Genomic DNA, 22,054 nt, shown 5'->3' on the forward strand with positions numbered 1-22,054 from the left:
TTGAGCCTTTATTTATTTATTTGAAATTACATGTTTTTTTTTAAATAAACAATTAATTATATGAATTTTTATTTTTTTTACAGTCTGATATCGTTCATCAAAGTGTTTACGAGCTTGTACATAGTGAAGACCGTGAAGAATTACAACGTCAACTAATGTGGAATTCATTTTTACCATCTGAAAATTCAAGTCTACCACTTCATGATGCACTCACAATTCAACATAGCCATTTATTAGAAAGAAGTTTTACTGTTAGATTTCGTTGTCTTTTAGACAATACATCTGGTTTTTTGGTAAGTTTATTTTTTTATCATTTAGCATTATTTATTTGTAAAAATAAACATCAAAAATTTAAAAAACAACAATTTATTTCAACGAAAAAAGTATAAATTTTATTTTAAATTTACTTTTTAATATTGAAAAGAAAATTCACACAACTGAAGGACAATAAAATAAAAATGTCCACGAAAATTGGCTCAATATTGTTGTTAATTTTTCATTAATTTATAATTACAATTTCATAAAAAAAAATTAAATTAAAAAACTTAAAATAAAAAAGCTCCTCAAGTGTGAAAATAAGTCTTTTAATTTTAAATTTTTTAAACAACAAAACAACAATAAAATAAAATTATTATTTTTTATAAATAAAAAATATAATAATTAACAATTTCACTGTCGTAAAATGTTTTTTAAAATAAATTAAAATTTGTTCAAGATGAATGTAATTCACCATAATATTATTTCATCTCATCAGCATGAATTTTATGTGTGAGAAATGAGATAATTGCTTTTTTCCTTTATTTTAAAAATTGTATAGTAACATGTTCATGTAAGCGCCACTAACAATAAAATACATAAACAGCATTTTGATTATCTCACGCGTGAAAAACAGCTCTCAATTTTATATTAAAATTATTTAAATAATTTCAAATATTCATTACACTCGAACTTCCCGTAATTCCGTTCACGCTTTGCAAACAAAATATATTCTAATTTTCTTTATTCATTTTATATTATTATTAATCTTATTTAAACAATTGAAATATATATTTTCATTAAATGAATTAAATTACACAACAAATTATAAACAATTAGAAAAAGCTCGAGCTTTTTAGGGGTGCTGAATAATTAAAGAAACAAAACCAAGAACTTGATGAAAAAAATAAAAATAAACAATAGAGAGGTTAAAAGAAGTAAAAATAAATAATTCTCGTTCATTCATTGAATGTACTGACGCGGATGAAATCACTAGTCACGCGAGTTGATAAAATAAAAATAAAAACAGCGTGCTTTTGGATCCAAGAGTTTCGTGATGTTCGCCTGGACGGGCTAAAAGCGGATTCACGGAAGACTCCCTTGCTCTCTTCTTCCCCAGGCTTCTTTCAATGTCTAAATACACATCTGCAGTTGAACCAAAAGACCCTCATCAATGACCAAAAAATTTACAATGTAACTGCAGATGTATATCCTTCAATAAAATATCGATTAACATTTATTTTGTTCATAGAAATTTATATTTTCAGTGATTCTATTTACTTGAATTTATCAAGACACTTTCATACTTAATTTTTATTATTTTTTGTTTCATTATGACGTCATTGATAATGACTATGATGATTATAAATAAATAATAATGTATAATTGGTCTGATGGGAAATGTATATAAATTGAGTGAACAAAATATCCCTTGTTATTAATTGAAGGCGAGGCTTTTGTACATCTGTTGCAATCTGTTTATTCATTTCAAAAATATTTTCGGTCATTCTATCATTGTCCATTTGATGATTGCTTCATTTAGCCAGACATGATAATTATAGTCGATCGATTTATATATCATTTTCTTCTGGTATTTAATTTTGTGGGAATTAAATTAAATGGAACCAGCAGATCCCGTCATTGGTCTAGTTGGTCCTGGTTACAAATTAATGGGAATTAATGAAGAGGAGAATTATTTTTTTTTTTTTGGAATTAATTAAAAGAGACCACTCAGAATACCCAACTTTCCAGGCCTCTTGCACAGAATGCAAAAGGTGAACGATCATCGATGACTGGAAAGGCCAACTAATGTTGATCCTCCGAGTCGTCCTCACGCTCAGGAAAGAGGGTTATGCCTCTTCATCATGGTTGCATCAACTCAACTGTTAAGTAGAGAGAATGTGAAGATATACTACAGAAATGATCCTGTGAAGTATGATCTTGTCATTTCGACGTTTCCTCATGATTTATATTCAATCTAGTGGTGCAATTTGCATTTGACAATTGTCAACGACATGTCACACCTAGTGGAGAAAATTATAATTACCTGAATTTGATAAATCAATAGAAACAGATGAACTTTTTTCCAAGGCGAGGGTTCAAATCGCACCAGAGACCAGTTTTTTTTTTTTTTTCATCATGAAAAATTTTTTAACTTTAAATATTTTTTAAATTAATTAAATGATAATTAATGAAAGTTTTTTTTTATATTTTTAATATTTAAATACAAGATTACTTTTATTTGTTTTTGTAAATTTTTTATTTCATCTATTTATATATTTTTTTTTTCAAGACTTACAGACAAGATTTCATTTAATTTTTTTGTTTCTTTTTTCAAGTAATAAGAAACACGAGCGACTTTTCTCATATGCATTAAAATCTAAATGAAAAACTCGCTCAGTTTTTTATCACCAAAGTAAAATATTAATTATTTCATCTCAAGTAAAGAGTTCTATTTATTATCTTAAAAAAATATATGAGTTTAAAGAAAGACATAATAATTTTGTAAAGACAAAAAATTAAATACACATTTCACTCCAAGTTCGTTATGAATGTATATAAAAATTTCAAGTAACCCAGAAGAAAAAAATTCCAGTCTCTCTGACATTTATGAAAATGAAATTGTAATCATAAAAAAATATTTAACAACACCATACAAAACCTCTTTCACTTGATATTACATCAAAGAAAATAAATAAATAAATAAATTTTTAATTCAAGTTTTATTTTCTTATTAATTAAATTTTATTTGTTTTTTCAGCGTTTAGATATTAGGGGGCGAGTTAAAGTACTTCATGGTCAAAATAGAAAAACTGAAGAACCACCATTAGCATTATTTGCACTATGTACACCATTTGGACCACCATCACTTCTAGAAGTACCACAAAAAGAAGTAATGTTTAAGAGTAAACACAAGCTAGACTTTGCACTAGTGTCAATGGATCAAAGAGGAAAAATGTTGCTTGGTTATACTGATGCGGAACTTGCCAATCTTGGTGGATATGACCTGGTTCATTACGATGACTTGGCCTACGTTGCCAGTGCCCATCAAGAACGTAAGTTATTTTTTATTTTTATAAATGTTATTTTCTCAAAGTATAGTGAATGGTAAACAAGTTGTAATTAATGTATCAAAATGTTACAGTTTTAAAGACAGGGGCATCGGGAATGATAGCCTACAGGTATCAAATGAAAGACGGTGGTTGGCAATGGTTACAAACAAGTTCACGTTTAGTATACAAAAATTCAAAACCAGATTTTGTTATAAGTACACACAGACCTCTCATGTAAGTATACATAAAAATGTAAAAAAAAAAAAAAAACCATTAAATTAATTAAATATATATTTGTTTTTTTTTAGGGAAGAAGAAGGTAGAGATTTACTTGGTAAAAGAACAATGGATTTTAAAGTTAGTTATTTAGATGCTGGTTTAACAAATAGTTATTTTTCTGATAATGAAAGTTTAACATGTCCATCATCAACAATGCCATCAACAATACCAACACCAACAACACCACAACGTGTTAATCGTCGTTATAAAACTCAGCTACGTGATTTTTTATCAACATGTCGTAGTAAACGTACAAAATTAACAACAAATCAAACAACATCATCATCATCATCATCACCACCACCACCAGTAGTTACACCAACAGTTTCATCAGTTGATTATTTAACTGGTGATACAAGTGCAGCAGCTGCTGTTGCTGCAGCATATAATAATTTAAATACAATGTATCCAACACCTTATGCACCATCAGCTGTTGCAGCAACAACTGATCCATCATTAACAACATATATTGGACATACTGGAAATTATCATCAAACATTATATCCAGCAACAGCACTTGATAATCGTTATTTAACAGCAACTGAAAATATATTTCAATATCGTCCACTTGGTTCATATTATCCAGAGTATCATACAACAACAGCATACAATGGTTTTATTGATGTTCCATTACCAACATATGATACACATCAATTAACAAGTAAAACAGATGAACGTATTTATTGTCAACAATTATCTGAATCACCAAAATATAGTTATGTTGATACAAGACATCCAAATAGTGTTAGTGGTGGTTCACCATATGCACCAAGTCCAGTAACATCAATTGTACCAGTACATCAAAATACAGATATAAATATTATTAGAGCTGGTAGTAGACATTCATTGGAAGGTGCATCATCAAGTAATTCAGCTGGTAGTTCACCAGTAACAACAGCTGGTGTTAGAACACCTAAAATGGAAGATGTTAAACCAGATGTTTATGGTAGTGAAGCACCAAGACAAACTGTATTAATGTGGGGACCACCACCATCAAGAACACCACCAAGAAATAATGGTAGTTATAGTCCACCAACGCCACATTCAACACACTCATCACATTCGACAAATCAAACAAATGATCCATTAAAATCACTTGCTGAAATGAATTCAATGAATGGAGATTGTAAATGGAAGCAAGCATCACCAACTGGACAAACTACGGGATCTGGTTCACCGAGAGGAGGAAAAAATCAACAGCAGCAGCAGCAGCAACAGCAACAACAACAACAACAGCAACAGCAGCAGCAACAACAACAACAACAGCAACAGCACCATCAACAGCAGCAGCAGCAACAACAACAGCAACAACAACAAAATCAATATCCAGTTACGACAATGCATTATGGATCTAGTGGTGCTTATCCACATTCACATCAAGGTCACACTCATGGAGATACAAGCTCCGAGGTATGGCAAGGAGTGCAACATCACCATCACTACCAGTACTATCCTTATCACCACCACCACCACCACCCTGCACCGCCAAGGCACACGCCCCAGTGAGTCTCACTACCACTACCTCACAATTTATTTTTTTATTTATATTTTTTTCTAAATATAAAAAATCGACGACATTAATTTTTTTAATTTTATATTAATATAAAAATTATTCATTAAAAAATCATTATGAAAAAAGTTTTTATTTTTTTAAAAGATTAAAATGTCCTTGAGTGACTTATGCACAGTGTAGTTAAATTATTATTATTATTTTTTTTTTTTAATGAATTTTTATAAACACGAAAGCTTTAAAAAATTTTTTACTCTTATTATTTATTTATAAAAAAAAAAAAAAAAATTTTTTTTTAAAGTCTTAAATTTTATATAGCATGCTGTTAAATTATAAAATTTAAATTTTTATTATTTTGCATTTGCATGCTTAGATTATTTAATCACCAAAAAAAAAAAAAAAAAAAAAACAGCATTATTAATATAAAAAATATAAAAATTAAAATATGAGAAAGAAAAATATATGGAGACTGAAGCTGATGAACCAAATTTATTTTTGGTTACAGCACATCACCAACATTGGTGGAAACGGGGACAGGCATGGTCATGTCCTTGGGTCAGGAACACAACAACAACACCAGCAACAACAACAACAGCACCAGCAACAACAACAACAACACCTCCACCACCAGCAACAGCAACAACAACACCACCACCTCCAACAACAGCAACAACAACAACAACGTCTTATATCATCAATCTCATCATCACGTGGGATTACCCTCGGTTGCCACAATGGTACCAACTGCCTCGCAGATATCAAACCGGACGCCGGGAGTCCTTTGTTGTCCATCTCTGAGGTGACCAATACCCTGCTCAACCAATAATAACACAATGACAACCACTTATTTTTATCCATATCAAAATAATTAATTTTAATCAAAACTAAGTGGTCCTGTCAATACTTCGTGATGAACCTAGATCTCATTATTATATAATAAATTGTGAAATATTAGTTAGTTATTTTAAAATTATTAATTAATCATATTTCAATTTTTTTTTATTTTCATTTTCAAATTCTGTACCATATGTTATGCTTGTTTTAATTTTTCTACAGAAAAATACATATTCTGTGATATGTGTTAGGTAATTTAGAAAAAAAAAAAAAAAAACACAATAATCGTCACAGACGTACATCATTGTAATATTTATTAATAATTTATATAATTTTTTTTTTAAATTTAATGTAAAAAATCAAAGATTTGTCGATATTGATTTTTATGATTTTTTAAATTTATTTTCTGGAGCCCAATTTTACATATTTTTAATTAAATATGATACAACAAGTAGAAAAAATTTATCATCAATAAATTAATTATAATGGAAATAAATTTTAAAAAAATATAAAGTTGGGCCTGTATTTGAATGTAACCCAGTCTTGCCAATATTTTTGTTAATAAGTTTGTAATTTTTGTACTTAATTAATTTATATACACTATTTATGTCGACGATGAAGTGAATTTAAAATTATTATAAATTAATATTGTGTTTAGGTAATTAGCAAAAGCTAGCCTTCCATGAATGTAAAAATTTATTTAACGAAAAAAAAAAAAAAAAAAAAACAATTCTCATTTGCAAAGCCAAAGGATTTTTTGTCTTTAAATTATTCATTGTACTAATTTTTTTTTTTTTTAAATAAAGGGTATTAGTGGAATAAATTGATGATTAAAAATTAAAAGAACATTTAAATTGTACAATTTGTTTATAAATATTAATAACAAAAAGAAAAAAAAAATATTAAATAATAACATTGACTTTGCAACTGAGTGCAATAATTATTAGTTTAAATTGTTTTTTTAAATTATTGTTTAAATTAATTGATAGTAAAAATATGCAATGTCACATTATGTAACTACTAGATAATAAGAAATCAAGTCTAGTCCATGTATAATGCGAATTTAGTAGTCCTACTGTGCTCTTCCTGAAAATATTAAACTTGCATTTGTTTTTTAAATCTAAATAATTTTTTTTTTTTTTTTTTCTTTTGGAAACTTCCTCATGCAAGGTTTTTCATTTAAAGAGCATTATGTATATTCACTGTATATTTATATGACATGATATACAGTTAAAAAAAAAAATTAAAATAATAATTATAAGAATTAAAATAAAAATAAAAAAATTAGTTTGGAAAAATTAATTTTTTCGTGCTAATTCACAGTTAAATTTATAAAAAAAAAAAATCAAAGATAAAAAATAATTTGTATTTTTTAAGATAAACTTATTTTTTATTTTTAAATTCAAAAAAAAAATTAGCTTCCGATTGATGTTTTGAATTAAAAAAAAAATACTGTAAAATAGTTCATTTGCGAGTGGCAATTTTTTTTAGAGCTTCTTCCGTTTTATTTTGTATAAAAAAATAATGATGATTAAAATATTTTAGAGTCATTGTGAAATTTAGAAATAAAAAAAAAAAAATTAAAAACAATTTAGAATTATTATGGGAAAAAAAATTGATACTCTTGATGAAAAATTAGTCACTAGACTTTTATCAACATTTTATCAACAATAATTAAAAGAATTTCATGAAAATTTTAAATTGAAAATAATAATTATATTCTTAAAAAATTCAGTAATAATTTTTTCGTCTAATAATTATATATCAAATTGAATATTAAAAAACAAAATCTGTTGTATCATGTCATGCCAAACTGAATGTTAAAATCCGATCACAAGATCAATTTATGTTCAAAATAAAAATATATATTTAAATCTTTAGAAATTTAATTAATAAAACTCATATCATTAATTTTAAAAATACATAATTAATAAGAATTAAAAAAAAAAAGTGTATCAAATGTTTATATAAAATAAATTATAAAATGAGAGATAAAAAAAAAAAAATATTTATTATTTACCTATACATAAAATATTGCAAAATTAATTAAACAATTTAATTTAATTAATAAATTTATCAATTTTATATTTAAATTGAATTTTAAATAGACTTTAAAAATTATTTTAATATTGATTTTATGATTTTTTTACTGCACAGCATTCTTACATGTGTTTGCATTAAATTTTTACGAATTGTTCTACTTAAAAAAATTAAAGAAGTACTCGTGTTTGGCTATGAAAATATGAACTACTTGTTATGTTTTTGGCCTGGAAATTCTTCAGGTTAAAAAAAGTTTTTATATAAAATATTGAAAACCTAATAATTAATACAAATGAATATGGCTTTTTTATTGAAACTAAATTATATTGATAAGTTTTGTATTCTTGTTTCTATAAACAAATTATCCAATGCAATTGATAAAGATAATATAAATTTAAAGTTTACACTTCAAAATAATATTTAATTTAAAAACAGAATTTTTTTAAATATATTCTATTCTTCGATTATAATATAAAAACATTTTTTTTTTCAATTTTTTTATTTTTCAGTTATTTATATTTATCAACAAAATAACCTTTGAAATAATAATAAAACTCAATTTTTTATGACATATTTATGTCCTGTATCAAACATTCCTATGCTTTTTGAACGTTTAAAAATATATTTTTCCATGAAAATAATTTTTAAAAAATAAATAAAATATTCACTGTTTACGATTATATTTATTTATCGGCATTAACGTCACCAATGACATTGAATTTATGTGAATTTTATTTCAATTTATTGTAAATTTGAGTATTTCCGTAAATTAATTATTACAAAAAAAAAAAAAAAAAAAAAAATGGAAAAATATTTGAGCTATTATTTCACATTATTTATCAAAAATTGGACTCGGCAATAAAAATATCATAAAAACTTGTTTTTTTTAAATATCAAAAACTTGTAATTTTAGATTAGAATTTATCGCTGAGTTGCTTTGTTCAATTTTATCAGTAAGCCACAAAATAAAAAATAAAACAATCGAGTAAAATATAAAAATAAAATATAAATTCCTCAGTCTCTATTGAAAGCTCAAGCATTCAAAGTGGTTTACATATTTAACTGTATTTATTTTTCAACACTGATCGTTAAATTCTGAAAAAAAAATATCAAGAAAAATGACGAAATTATTAATTTCATGGATAATTATTCCACTAATAATAATTATCCATTTGAAAATCATTTCATCAGATACTATTTGCTACGAAATGAATTATCTCAAGGAATTTTGCAAAACAGATAATCATGAATTGATGGAAATTGAATCAGAAGATCTTCCAGTACAAACTGACCTCGATGTATTGAATTTTTCTGATAACGACATTAAAATAATTGTCGACAATGTATTCAACGATAATGAAAGTCCAGTAAAATTAACAACTTTGATACTTGAATTATCAAATGAAAATATAATTATCGAACCATATGCTTTTGCGAATTTAACAAAACTCGAAAATTTGGAAATAACATCAGGACCAATTCAACTGGATCCGTATACTTTTCAAGAATTAAGTTCTTTGTTAAATTTAAAATTAAAAATCAATGAAGAATACACAAAAATTCATCAAGTATTACCAAATTTTCCGGAACTGGAAAGATTGGAATTGTTGGATAATGATACCATTGGTATTTGTGATGAGTTTGAAGGCTTCCTGAAACTTGCAGAACTTCATTACACAGGTGGAAATATTTTTAAAATATCAAGAATTTCACTGGCATGTTTGAAAGACCTTGAAAAATTAGTAATCACTGGAACACATTTGTCAGATATAGACAATGATGCATTTGAAGATTTAAAAAAATTAAAAATAATTTCAATAACAGGTAATCGCCATCTAAAATATTTTCCGACAGGTGCTTTTGGGTCTTTGGAAGGCATAAAAATATTTGATGTAAGTAACAATTCATTAGACAGAATTCCTGCTTTATCAAATCATCCAGCTGCTGCTAAAAATTGTTTGCTAGTCAATTTGAGCTATAACTCAATAGAAACACTGACCAATCGATCTTTTTCATCTTTGCAATGTCATGTGGTTGATCTTTCTCGAAATAAAATAGATTCTATTGTGAATGATGAATTTAAAAACTCAATGATTGATACTATCTTCATGAATGATAATTTGATCAATAATTTTGTTGATGATAAACAATGGGGTTTGAGAAATAATACAAGGGTACATTTTAAAATCATGACTAAAGAAATTGCTGAAAATAAAAATAGATCAACTCGAGGTATCAATTGTTATTGTAGTAATAATTTTATATTTGAAATTTGTCTTGCTGACAATATACTTGCATCGGTCAAAGAAATATTTATACGTGATGACGTAAAAACACTTAATATTTTAGACAACCGTATATCTAGAATTGGATATGCAGCATTTTCCGCAATTCCGCATATTGAAAATTTAATAATAATATCTGCTGCTAAGAATTTTGAAATTCGTAGAAATTCATTTGAAGGATTATCAAATTTAAAAAGTCTTAAACTTATAACTACACCAATAATACTATACAGTTTTGAACTTTTAAAAAATTTAAAATATCTTGAATTAATACCACAAGGAATTCTTTCATGCGATTTAATTTCTGAACTTGAAAATTTAAATGTTTTCGGAATTATTAATTCTACGGAATGTCAGTTTAAGTGTTACCGTCAATGTATTTCTGATACTTTTGATGAATCAAAATTTTTATCCCTTTATTACAAGGGTGGTTCATTCAAAAAAGTACCAGCAAAGGCATTTTCATGTTTGAACAGAGTAAATAAAATTATAATTACCAGCAGTGACCTTGAAATAATTGAACCTGAAGCATTTGATGGCCTTCAAAATCTTGAAACTCTTGCAATAACTTGGAACAATAATTTCACTCGAATTGAAAAAAATGTATTTAGTAATTTCGCTAACTTAAAGTCACTTATATTGAGTCATAATTCAATATCATTCATTGACGATGGAGGATTAAAAACTATAAAAAGTGAAGTGCACAATTCAAAATTGTCATATTTAGATTTGAGTTACAACAAATTAAAATACATTGAATCACCAATTTTTGGTGATACAATTATTACGGAATTGAAAATAGACAATACTAAAATGATAAATAAAAATGATAAATTTGAAAATGTTCGCACAATATTTGCCGTTAATGATTTGACTGTTGTCAATGATTTATCAGCCGTGCAAACTAAATCATGTCATGATCAAGGCTTTTTCAAAATTTGTGCAAAAAAAAATATTATAACAGATGTTTATTTGAATATTAATAATTATGAATTAAGCCTACCTGATTATGAAAATAATTTATCAGTTGATTTACATCTTAATCTATCACTTGATACTGATGAATTGTCAATTGGTAAAAATGCATTCAAAAATATTGAGCGTGATTGTTCAATAAAAACTTTGACTATCAGTAAATCTCATTCAAGTGGAATTGAATTTTTTTATTACACATTTTTTGGTCTGTCAAATTTGGAAAATATTATATTTAATGTTGGACCAATTGAAGTTGTCAGTCATCAATTTCAGCTTCTGATAAATCTTAAAACCATGAAAATTGAGGTCGATGAAAGGAGCCAATATTTGGGTGAAGTATTGCTTGATTTGATGTTGTTAAAAAATTTGGAAATAATTAAAAACAATTCAGTTGGTATTTGTACTAATTTATCAGCTGAAAACTTTTTGTCAATCACCACACTGTCGTACACAGGTGGTCGAATCAAGGTGTTACCTGGAAAATCATTGATATGTTCACCGCGTCTTGTTAATTTAAAAATAACACATACAAAACTTGAAAAAATTGAAACAAATGCATTTTATGGTCTTGATGATTTGAAGACAATTAATTTGGCATACAACAAAATTTTTTATATCACGACGTTTATTTTTAATGATAAACTCACAAAGTTGGAAACAATTGAATTGAATAATAATCAAATTTCTCATTTTGATTATCATGTATTTACAACATCGCAGAATATAAATCTTCCATATCGTACACTTAAATTGGTCAACATAAGTAATAATCAATTGTCTTCTTCTTTGAAGCCAAAAACATTTGATGGAATTATTTGTAAAGTATTTGATATGACTGGAAGTGGATACGAGAGAAATGCTATTTCTTTATTTGGCGATTCATGTATTGAGTACTTGATGATAACGGAAAATTTAGAATTTTTAAAGACATGTTCCTCGACAGCTTTAAATTCTGATTAATTTTAATTAATTTTTGTCATTGATTAAATTTTTTTTCCATATGGATTTTTAAGTAATTCAATAAAACTCAAATTTTATTTAATCAAGGACAAAAAAATTGTTTAGTTTTCAAAAAAAAAAACTTTAAAAAGGATGATAAAAATTTCAATTTATTTATTAACTTGTAAGGAAAATTATTGTTTAACCAGAAATGAAAAAAAAAAAAAAAATTGTTATTATATTTTTATTGCAAACACGAGTTTCAAATAAATATTTAAAATAATATATATATAAGTATTGGAAGGAAAAAAAAATTGTTAAGTCAACTTAAAAATGTAAAAACAAATAAAAATTTTTTTGCTTTAGAAATGAACGTTACAAAAAAAATAAGTTTCAATTTGTTGATGGTTTATGAAATTGTAAAATAAATAATTTTGTTTGCAAAAAAAAAAAAATAATATGTCGATTTTATTGCTAACACGGGTTTAGAAAATCTGAAGGCTAGAAAAAGCAATTAAAAAATAGTAATTATATTTTTATGTCATATTTACACGTGTTTGCAATTAATTTTTACGATGTAAAAACATCGGATATTTCCATTTGCTATTTTTTTTTTGTATCAATATAATTTTTTGAAGTTATCTTTTTAAATAATGTATTGACCAATAAAACAATGTTGAAGAATTTTTATTAAGATGTAAAAAAAAATGAATAAAAAATATATACATGTTATATATGAAAAAAAAAAATTTATGATTACATTTAACTGTTGTTATATGACTGTTATGTTGACTGTTGCGAATTTATACTATTGTTTTTTCCAAAAGCCAGAAGTATATACGTGGAAGTATATCATTGAGTTGTCAGTGTTGTTTGAAATCTCAATCAGTCGAAGTGGTTGAGAAACTTTTCAAGTATTTTTGTTATTGATTTGATTGGTAATAAATACAAAATAAAGAAAATGAAGAAATCCATGGGTATCTGGATATGGATAACATCTATAATTATGATTCGACTTCAAGTTATTTCATCGACTATAATCTGCATGAAATTAAAAACGATTAATCGAGTTTGTAAAACAAATGAAGGTAAATTAATACCATATAAACCAGAATACGTTGATTTAAAAAATGATCCAGGAGAATCAGTTGAATACAGAGACAGCGCAATAAATATTATTTACGATTTTGTATTCACCGATTCACATTTCTATCGTGAAACGAAAAGTTTAAAATTGCGTTTATCAAATAGAAATTTAATAATAAGCCCATTAGCATTTCGTTTATCAAAACTTGAGCATTTAGAAATAACTCCAGGTTCAGTTATGTTAGATCCAAAAACTTTTCAAAGATTAAATCATTTAAAGTCTCTTAAATTAAAAATTAATGACGCGATTGTAAGACTTTATCAAGTATTGCCAAATTTTCCAAATTTGGAAAGTTTAGAATTGATTGAATATAAATTTGAAAGTATTTGTGATCCATCCAACACTGATCTGTACATAGTAAGTCTAAATTATACAGCAAGTATTATCAATAAACTATCATCAGGGTCATTCAGATGTTTGCCAAATCTCGAGAGTTTAATAATAACGAGAACCAACTTGTCAGTAATAGAAGTTGGTGCATTTGAAAATTTAAAAAACCTGGAAAGACTGGAATTAACATCAAATTGGCAAATAACTTCTATTCCAGGAAATTTTTTGCATGAATTGACAAATCTGAAAATCCTAAATTTAGCAAACAATTCAATTTTAAAGATTGATAGTGAAGCATTTGCTCCAATGAATAAAAATTGTAAAATGCTAAATCTAAGTTACAATTTTTTGGAATTTTTGGAATATGGATGTTTCAAAAATTTTGAATGCGAAACAGTTGATCTTGGTGGAAATAACATTCAGTATATTGGAAGTAGTGAATTTAAAAATTCAATAATTATTAGATTGTTTTTGGATGATAATATTATTGATAAATTTAATAACAAAAGACGTTGGGGTCTCCAAACTTCTACTGCAGTATATTTCAAATATAATCATGACGAATCTGCAACTACCACAAATAAGAACTACACGCATTGTTATGAGAGTGATCAGGATATTTATGTTATTTGCAAAAATACAAAATATATATCATCGGTAACACAAAAAGTGTTGCCTTATAGACTTCTGCCAACGACACTTGCAATTTATGACAACGAAACATGGGGAATTGATCCCGAAGCATTTGTTGATTTGAGCATTGAAACATTGACTATAAAATCATCTGCAGATACGTTTTATGTACGAAAAAACTCATTTATGAACATGAAGAAACTTAAAAATCTTCAACTTATGACTTGTCTTGTTATATTAAGTGAAGGTTCTTTTTTATCATTGAAGGATACTTTGGAAAGTTTGACATTATCTACATACGAATATGATGTTTACCTTTGTGAAGTATTGTTAATGTTGAAAAAACTGAAAGTGTTAATTATTGAAAATAACCTCGCTTTTCATTTTCATCGTTGCGGTGCATATAATAATAGTAATTATATAACAGTAGAAAATCTTAGATATAATGGTGGTTCATTTAAAACAGTTCCATCAAAATCATTTGAAAGTTTAAAAATGTTGTATCATCTAGCTATACATGAGAGCAGTCTTGAGGAAATTAGCGCTGGAGCATTCAGTGGTCTTGAAAATCTAAGAATTCTGAATATACAGTTTAATACAAATTTAACTTTCATTAAGAAAGGTGTTTTTGATGGATTACAAAAATTAGATATACTTTTATTGATGCACAACTCGATATCAGTTATTGAAGATGGAGTATTTATGGATTTAAATAAAACAGTATCTTTGTTAGACCTTGGTGGCAATAAAATACAATCAATCACACAAAAAACTTTTGAAGGAGTTTTCATTGGACAATTAGATCTTGCGAATAACCAAATAATGCATTATGACGAACAATATATGAAAGATGGGACACTTTATATATTTAATAATAATAAAATAATATATAAGGATGATAGCAAGGTAACTAAAATTCAATCATCGTGTCATTTCCAAGGATTATTGATCATTTGTGTTGAAGACAATGTCATGACATTTGTGAGTCTCAATCAAAATTTACTTGACCCTGATATAGAATTGTCTGATTTACGAAAAAGCTCAATTGATATACCAATTGAAATACAAGTTAATAATATATCATCAATTGATAAAAAAGCATGGATCTTTATGAACAAGCAATATTATATAAAAACGTTGATTATTTTTAAAGATAATGAAAATAAATTTACGTTTGAAGAACGTTCATTGGAGCCGTTGAAAAAATTACAAAGTTTAGAATTAAATATTGGACCAATTATACTAAAGTCCAATCACTTTAAACACCTTGAATTGTTAAGATCATTAGCAATTCAAGTTGATGAAAAAAATACATGCCTGAGTAGATCATTTGTAAAATTGGTTAATTTAAGAGGTTTGAAAATTTTCAAAAATGATTCTGTTGGTATTTGCAATAATTCATACACTCATATGCTTCCACCACTAAATAAACTTTTATATTCTGGTGGTTCAATTATTATATTACACAGTAAATCATTAATTTGTTTGCCAAAACTTTCAATATTCAAAATAACAGCAACAAATTTAGCCACACTCGAAGAAGATGCATTTTTTGGACTTGATAATTTATTGACGATTAACTTGTCACACAACAATCTCACACATATTCCCAACAATGTTTTTAATAAACTTAAAAAATTAAGTAAACTGACACTTCATCATAATTCAATTAAGACAATTGAAATGGGGGCATTGGTATTAAACCACGCCATGAAATTTGTGAATATAAGCAATAATAAATTGGAACGAATCACCGCAGGAACGTTCAAAGGAATGATATGTGACTATCTTGATTTGAGCGGAAATACAATTTTATCTCATGATAGAAATATACTTGATTTCACGGAAATAAAAAAGTCAAATATTAATGGACGTGTTAGTACTAGAGGTCATGCAACAAAATCTGAAGATACACCAATAAATGATAATCACGTTAGCTGGACTAATTGGGGTGTAGGTTGTGATGGTAAATTTACATACGGATACAAATATGCTAGAAGAACATGTCCAGTAGTTGTATTTAAAGTTGGTTGGTCCAAACAAATAAGCAAGTATAGTTCATCAGAATCAACTTAAACCTTTGTGTGGCAACCGAAGATTCCAACGTAATCTCATATTTTATTGTATTTTTATTTTTAATTTTTTGAAAACAATTTATTAAGCAGAAAAAAATAGTTGTCATTAGTTTGTGGCAATGTTTGTTTATTTTTTTCAATAAAAATTACTTATTTCAATTGTTTTAAATTAAGCGATAAAATATTATTCAAAAATTTTAAGAAATCTGTAAAATGATTTAAATTTATTATTTAATTATGTTATATTTAATTGCACATGAATTTGTTTAAATTTAAGAGTTGAAAATAAATCACACATCTAAAATATTTCCTCGATTGTTGAATTTATTTTATTTTATTGATATACAAAAAACCTTGGACTTTGACTAAATAAAAAAAATGCAACAAATAATAAATATTAAAATTTTTTCAATACATACTGGAGAATATATTTTTTGCAATTTATACATATAAATTTTATCAAAATAACCAAGCAATAAATTTCGAAACTGAAACTACATTTTAACCAGGAAAAGCAACAAATAGTTATGATATTTTTACTGCCATATTTACACGTGTTTGCAATTAATTTTGAAAATTCAAAAAACCTGGAAAGACTGGAATTAACATCAAAGTGGGAAATAACTTATATTCGAAGAAATTATTTGCATGAATTAACAAATCTAAAAATTCTGAATTTAGCTAATTAATTGGTTCATATCAAAGCAGGAACATTCAAAGGAATGAAATGTGACTACCTTGATTTGAGTGGAAATAAAATTTCATCTCATGAGATAAATATACTTGGTCTTGCTGATATTAAAAAATGGAATATTAATGGTCATGTCGGTTTTCAAGGTCATGCTACAAAAGCCGAGGATCCATAGTCATCATGTCATCTGGACTATTTGGGCGAGAAAGGTTGTCATGCTAAATTTACGTACGCATACTAATATCCTTGAATTTGTTATTTGATTATATTCAATTGTACAATAATTTATTTGAATGTAAGAATTTGAAATAATCATTTGTTATTTTGTGGCTCATATCTAAAATATTTTTCGATCGTTTGTTTTATTTTTTAAACTCACGACAAACCTTGAACAATTTTCCAACATTGAAATCATTTTTAATACATACTGGGAAATATATTTTTTGCAATTTATACTGATAAACTTTAACAAAGTAAACTGACATTAATTGTTAATCTAAAATTACATTTTTTATTCCATTTTTTTTTTTTGAAATTATACTTTGTCAATGTTTTACGAGTTTAAAATATCTACAATCATGAAAATTTCATTTTAGCTTCCTGTTTAACTATAAAAATATTAACTACTTGTTATCTTGTTGTTTTCCAAATTCTCTACAATAAAAAAAATATTTTTCTACAATAATAAAAAATTCATTGTCAATACAAGAATATATTTAATTTTTTTTGCTTTAAAAACTAAATTCAAAATTTAATAATAAAAAATATAATGAATTTTTTCATCAACATTTTATATTGTTATATTATATTTCTTTAAATTAATAAAAATATACAAGCCAAAAATCATTTTCAATTTAGTAAAAAAAATTATTCAAAAAATTTATTTTACTTTTTGTTTTTTTTTTTTCCTTGTATATTTCTTAATTATACATTTGTCGTAAAAATTAAATATTCATTTAACAAATATTTTACAGATATAAACTGGAAGAATATGATCAACTCATTTTCAAAAAAAAAAAAAAAATATCCAAGTCATAATTTTCTAATCTAAAATTACATTTTTCATTTTATTTTTTTCCTTGAAATCAGAACTGGTAAATGTTTTATTTTAAATTCCAATTTAACTATAAAAATACTAGCTTTAACCAGAAAAAACAACGATTAGTTATGATATTTTTATTGTTAACACGAGTTTATAATAACAATAAATGTTTATAATAATATTATATAAATATTGTTTAGAAAAATTTTTTTAGTTTGAAAAATTTAAAAGCTGAACAGATAGCATATTTATGATATTTTTACTGTCATATTTACACGTGTTTGCAATTAATTTTTACGATTTAAAAACATCGGATGTTTTTATTTGTTATTTTTTTTCGTTTCAATATAATTTTTTGACGTTATCTCTTTAAATAATGTATTGACCAATAAAATAATGTTAAAGCAGTGCTATTGAAGCTAAGTTTTTCATTTTATTGCGGCTTGTGAAACATTTTTAAATGTATAAAAAAAAAAATATATATATATAAACAGTTTGAGATTATATTAAACTTTTAGTATATTACAGTGGTATTAAATTTATACTAACGTTTTTTTAAAAATAGTCAGAAGTATACGTGAAAGTATTTTATTAAACAGTCAGTGTTGTTTTAAATCTCAATCAGTCAAAGTGGGTAAGGAGCTATTCAAGTATATTGTTGACCAATACAGAAAAGATGGAGTCTATAAGTTTATGGATATGGATAACATCTATAATTATCATTCGACTTCAAGTCATTTCATCGACTATAATCTGCATGAAATTGAAAACGATTAATCGAGTTTGTAAAACAAATGAAGGTAAATTAATACCATATAAACCAGAATACATAGACTCAAAAAATAATCCAGAAGAATCAGTTGAATACAAAGACAATGCAATAAGTATTATTCACGATTTTGTATTCACCGATTCAGATTTCTATCGTAAAACGAAAAGTTTAAAATTGCGTTTATCAAATAGAAATTTAATAATAAGCCCATTAGCATTTCGTTTATCGGAACTTGAGCATTTAGAAATAACTCCAGGTTCAGTTATGTTAGATCCAAAAACTTTTCAAAGATTAAATCATTTAAAGTCTCTTAAATTAAAAATTAATGACGCAATTGTAAGACTTTATCAAGTATTGCCAAATTTTCCAAATTTGGAAAGTTTAGAATTGATTGAATATAAATTTGAAAGTATTTGTGATCCATCCAACACTGATCTGTACATATCGAGTCTAAATTATACAGCAAGTATTATCAATAAACTATCATCAGGGTCATTCAGATGTTTGCCAAATCTCGAGAGTTTAATAATAACGAGAACCAACTTGTCAGTAATAGAAGTTGGTGCATTTGAAAATTTAAAAAACCTGGAAAGACTGGAATTAACATCAAATTGGGAAATAACTTATATTCGAAAAAATTTTTTGCATGAATTGACAAATCTAAAAATTCTAAATTTAGCAAACAATTCGATAGTAAAAATTGATAGTGAAGCATTTGCTCCAATAAATAAGAACTGTAAAATGCTAAATCTAAGTTACAATTTATTGGCACAACTTGAATATGGATGTTTTAAAAATTTTGAATGCGAAACAATTGATCTTGGTGGAAATAACATTCAGTATATTGGAAGTAATGAATTTAAAAATTCAATAATTATTAGATTGTTTTTGGATGGCAATATCATTAAAAAATTTAAAAACGGAAGACGTTGGGGTCTTAAAAATTCTACTACAGTATATTTCAAATATAATCATGACGAATCTGCAACTAACACAAATGAGAACTACACCTATTGTTATGAGAGTGATCAGGCTATTTATGTTATTTGCAAAGAAGTCAAATTTATTATATCAGTAACACAAAAAGTGTTGCCTTATAGACTTTCACCAACGACACTGGCAATTTATGACAATGAAACATTTGGAATAGATCCCAATGCATTTGTTGATTTGAGTATCGAATCATTGACAATAAAATCATCTGCAGATACGTTTTATGTACGAGAAAACTCATTTATGAAAATGAAGAAACTTAAAAATCTTCAACTTATTACCAGTCGAATGGTTTTAAATGAAGGTTCAATTTTACCAATGAATGATACATTAGAAAGTTTGACATTATCAGTATATGAATCTAGTGTTTCTCTTTACGACATATTAGTAAGAATGAAAAATTTAAAAATGTTAACAATTGAAAACCACAATGCTTTTAATTTTCAACGATGTGTTGTTGATAATAATAGTAATTATATAACACTGGAAGGTCTCAGATATAATGGTGGTTCATTTGAAATTCTTCCATCAAAATCATTTGAATGTTTTAAAATGTTGGAACATCTAGCTATATATCAGAGTAGTCTTCAAGAAATTGAAGCTGGAGCATTCAGTGGTCTTCAAAATTCTAGAATTCTTATCATACAGTTCAATCAAAATTTATCTGTTATTAAAAAAGGTGTACTTGATGGATTACAAAAATTGGATATACTTTTATTGAAACACAATTCAATATCACTTATTGAAGATGGAGTATTTATGGATTTAAATAAAACAGTATCATTGTTAGACCTTAGTGGCAATAAAATACAATCAATCACACAAAAAACTTTTGAAGGAGTTCTCATTGGACAATTAGATCTTTCGAATAACCGAATAAAACATTATGACGAACAATATATAAAAGTTGGAACACTTTATATATTTAATAATAATAAAATAATATATAAGGATGATAGCAGGGTAACTAAACTTCAATCATCATGTCACATGCAAGGATTATTGATAATTTGTGTTGAAAACAGTGTCATGACTTTTGTTATTCTCAATCAAAATTTACTTGACCCTGATATAAAATTGTCTGATTTACGTAAAAGCCCAATTGACATACCAATTGAAATATCAGTTGATAATATATCATCAATTGATAAAAGTGCATGGAATTTTATTAACAAGAAATATCCTGTGAAAACATTGATTCTTCATAAATATACTGAAAATAAATTTATTTTTGATGAACATTCATTTGAGCCGTTGAAAAACTTGAAAAGTTTAGAATTGAATATAGGACCAATTACACTTAAGACTATTCAATTTGAAAATTTCAAATCTGTAAGTCACCTAACAATTCAAGTTGACGAAACACATGAGTGCTTAAGTAGATCATTTGTGGGAATGAGTAATTTAAAAGGTTTGGAAATTCTTAAAAATAATTCTGTTGGTATTTGCAATAATTCATACACTCATATGCTTCCACGACTGAATAAACTTTTATATACTGGTGGTTCAATTATTATATTACACAGAAAATCATTAATTTGTTTGCCGAAACTTGCAATATTCAAAATAACAGCAACAAATTTAGCCACACTCGAAGAAGATGCATTTTCTGGACTTGATAATTTATTGATAATTAACTTGTCACACAACAATCTCACACATATTCCCAACAATGTTTTTAATAAACTTAAAAAATTGAATAAGCTGAGACTTCATCATAATTCTATTAAGAAAATTGAAATGGGGGCATTGGTATTAAACCACGGTATGAGTCTTGTAAATATAAGCCACAATAAATTGACAAATATCACAGCAGGAACATTCAAAGGAATGATATGTGACTATCTTGATTTGAGTGGAAATACAATTTTATCTAATGATGGAGATATACTTCGTCTTGCTGATATTAAGAAATGGAATATTAACGGACATGTTCTTACTAGAGGTCATTCGACAAAAGCCGAGGATCCACCAGATGATGATCCTCTCATTCGCTATACTAATTGGCAGAAAGGTTGTGATGGTAAATTTAAGTACGGATACAAATATGCTAAAATATCATGTCCGGATAAGTCTCTTATCTAATGTTAAAATTAATGTAACAACGATCAATGGCCGCGAATTTATTTTTTAAAATACTTCGGCAGTAAAAAATGATTGTCAGCCTCTTTCCCCCTAACACATTCAGAGGAATGATATGT

The 22,054-nt window shown here is 26.2% G+C and overlaps 3 protein-coding genes and 1 non-coding gene across 5 annotated transcripts in view; 3 read left to right on the plus strand and 1 right to left on the minus strand.

The window, feature by feature from the left end:
- LOC122853361 (aryl hydrocarbon receptor protein 1) overlaps positions 1 to 6,545 on the plus strand; it is a 94,154-nt gene extending 87,609 nt beyond the window's left edge. Inside the window, exons 5-9 of one of the 2 annotated variants that reach the window (XM_044153789.1) lie at positions 84 to 293; positions 3,017 to 3,311; positions 3,401 to 3,542; positions 3,617 to 5,089; positions 5,603 to 6,545. In XM_044153789.1, coding sequence (XP_044009724.1) covers positions 84 to 293; positions 3,017 to 3,311; positions 3,401 to 3,542; positions 3,617 to 5,089; positions 5,603 to 5,900 — 2,418 coding nt within the window. In that variant the 3' untranslated portion in view covers positions 5,901 to 6,545. The remainder of the gene's footprint in view (positions 1 to 83; positions 294 to 3,016; positions 3,312 to 3,400; positions 3,543 to 3,616; positions 5,090 to 5,602) is intronic. The other variant, XM_044153790.1, reaches the window with a different exon arrangement.
- Positions 1,982 to 2,198, minus strand: LOC122853594. Its single transcript, XR_006373931.1, has one exon. It is a non-coding gene; the product is annotated as a small nucleolar RNA U3 (small nucleolar RNA).
- Positions 6,546 to 10,160: 3,615 nt separating the features above from the next.
- Positions 10,161 to 12,191, plus strand: LOC122851123 (leucine-rich repeat-containing protein 70-like). Its single transcript, XM_044150171.1, has 3 exons — positions 10,161 to 11,155; positions 11,255 to 11,486; positions 11,952 to 12,191. The coding sequence occupies exons 1-3, from the start codon at positions 10,161 to 10,163 to the stop codon at positions 12,189 to 12,191; spliced, it is 1,467 nt and encodes a 488-aa protein (XP_044006106.1).
- Positions 12,192 to 18,845: 6,654 nt separating this feature from the next.
- LOC122851124 (protein artichoke-like) lies at positions 18,846 to 21,938 on the plus strand. Its single transcript, XM_044150172.1, has 2 exons — positions 18,846 to 20,652; positions 21,670 to 21,938. The coding sequence occupies exons 1-2, from the start codon at positions 18,846 to 18,848 to the stop codon at positions 21,936 to 21,938; spliced, it is 2,076 nt and encodes a 691-aa protein (XP_044006107.1).
- Positions 21,939 to 22,054: the final 116 nt, after the last annotated feature.

Source organism: Aphidius gifuensis, linkage group LG3 (genome assembly GCF_014905175.1).
Source record: "Aphidius gifuensis isolate YNYX2018 linkage group LG3, ASM1490517v1, whole genome shotgun sequence".
NCBI classification, from domain to species: Eukaryota; Metazoa; Arthropoda; class Insecta; order Hymenoptera; family Braconidae; genus Aphidius; species Aphidius gifuensis.